The following is a 1,067-nucleotide window of genomic DNA, read 5'->3' as shown; positions in this document are numbered from 1 at the left end:
ACCTTATTTTATAGAAATGTTAATGGCTCTAGTATACTTGTTCAAATTTATGTGGATGACATAATATTTTGGTCTACAAATGAAAAAATTTGTAAGAAGTTTGCCAAGCTTATGCAAAGTAGATATGAAATGAGCATGATGGGAGAGCTGAAGTACTTTCTTGGTTTGCAAGTCAAACAAGTTAGTGATGGCATATTTATTAGTCAAACTAAATATGTCTATGACTTATTGAAAAAAGTTTGATCTAGTAAATTGCTCAACTGCTAAAACTCCCATGGCCACTGCTACTAAACCTGAGTTGAATACTAAGAAAAAAAAAGTGGACATCTCAAGTTATAAAGGCATGGTTGGCTCACTTTTATATTTAACAGCTAGTAGACCAGATATAATGTTTGCTACTTGTCTTTGTGCTAGATTCCAAGATGATCCTAGGAAATCTCATTTGATTGCAATTAAGAGGATTTTCAGATATCTCAAGGGTACTCCAAATCTAGGCATTTGGTATCCTAGAGATTCTGGTTTTGATTTAATTGGTTTTTCGGATGCTGATTATGCAGGGTGTAGAATTGATAGAAAAAGCACAACATACACCTGTCAGTTTCTAGGAAATAAGCTACTTTTTTGGTTCAGCAAAAAGCAAAATTCAGTTTCTACATCAACTGCTGAGGTTGTATACATTGCTGTTGGGAGTTGTTGTGCACAGATTTTATGGATGAAAAATCAATTGGTGGATTATGGTGTGAGGGTCTCCAAAATTCTATCTTCTGTGACAACACAAGTGCTATTGCAATTACTGAAAAACCAGTACAACACTCAAGAACAAATCACATAGACATCATATATCATTTCATTAGGGAACATGTGATGATGAATGAAAGAATTAAGTTTCATTTTGTTCCTAGTGAAAAACAACTAGTAGATATTTTCACCAAGCCACTTGATGAATCCACATTCTCAAGATTAGTAAGTGAACATGGTATGTTAAATTTCTCTACTTAATCTTTTGTGTTTTTTTGCAGCCAATGATATGTAATGGTTGGGTTAAATTTTAGGTTAAATGGCGTTTT

General features: G+C 33.4%; 1 protein-coding gene across 1 annotated transcript; it reads left to right on the top strand.

Moving 5' to 3' along the window:
* Positions 1 to 274: 274 nt before the first annotated feature.
* LOC135152169 (secreted RxLR effector protein 161-like) lies at positions 275 to 832 on the top strand. The gene has a single exon (XM_064092002.1). It carries the CDS (start codon positions 275 to 277, stop codon positions 830 to 832), a length of 558 nt encoding a protein of 185 aa, XP_063948072.1.
* The last annotated feature ends 235 nt before the right edge of the window (positions 833 to 1,067 follow it).

The sequence above is a fragment of the Daucus carota genome, chromosome 4 (assembly GCF_001625215.2).
Source record: "Daucus carota subsp. sativus chromosome 4, DH1 v3.0, whole genome shotgun sequence".
Lineage (NCBI taxonomy): Eukaryota > Viridiplantae > Streptophyta > Magnoliopsida > Apiales > Apiaceae > Daucus > Daucus carota.
The sequence above is the reverse complement of the archived record's forward strand: the minus strand, read 5'-3'. Positions and strand labels throughout refer to the sequence as shown.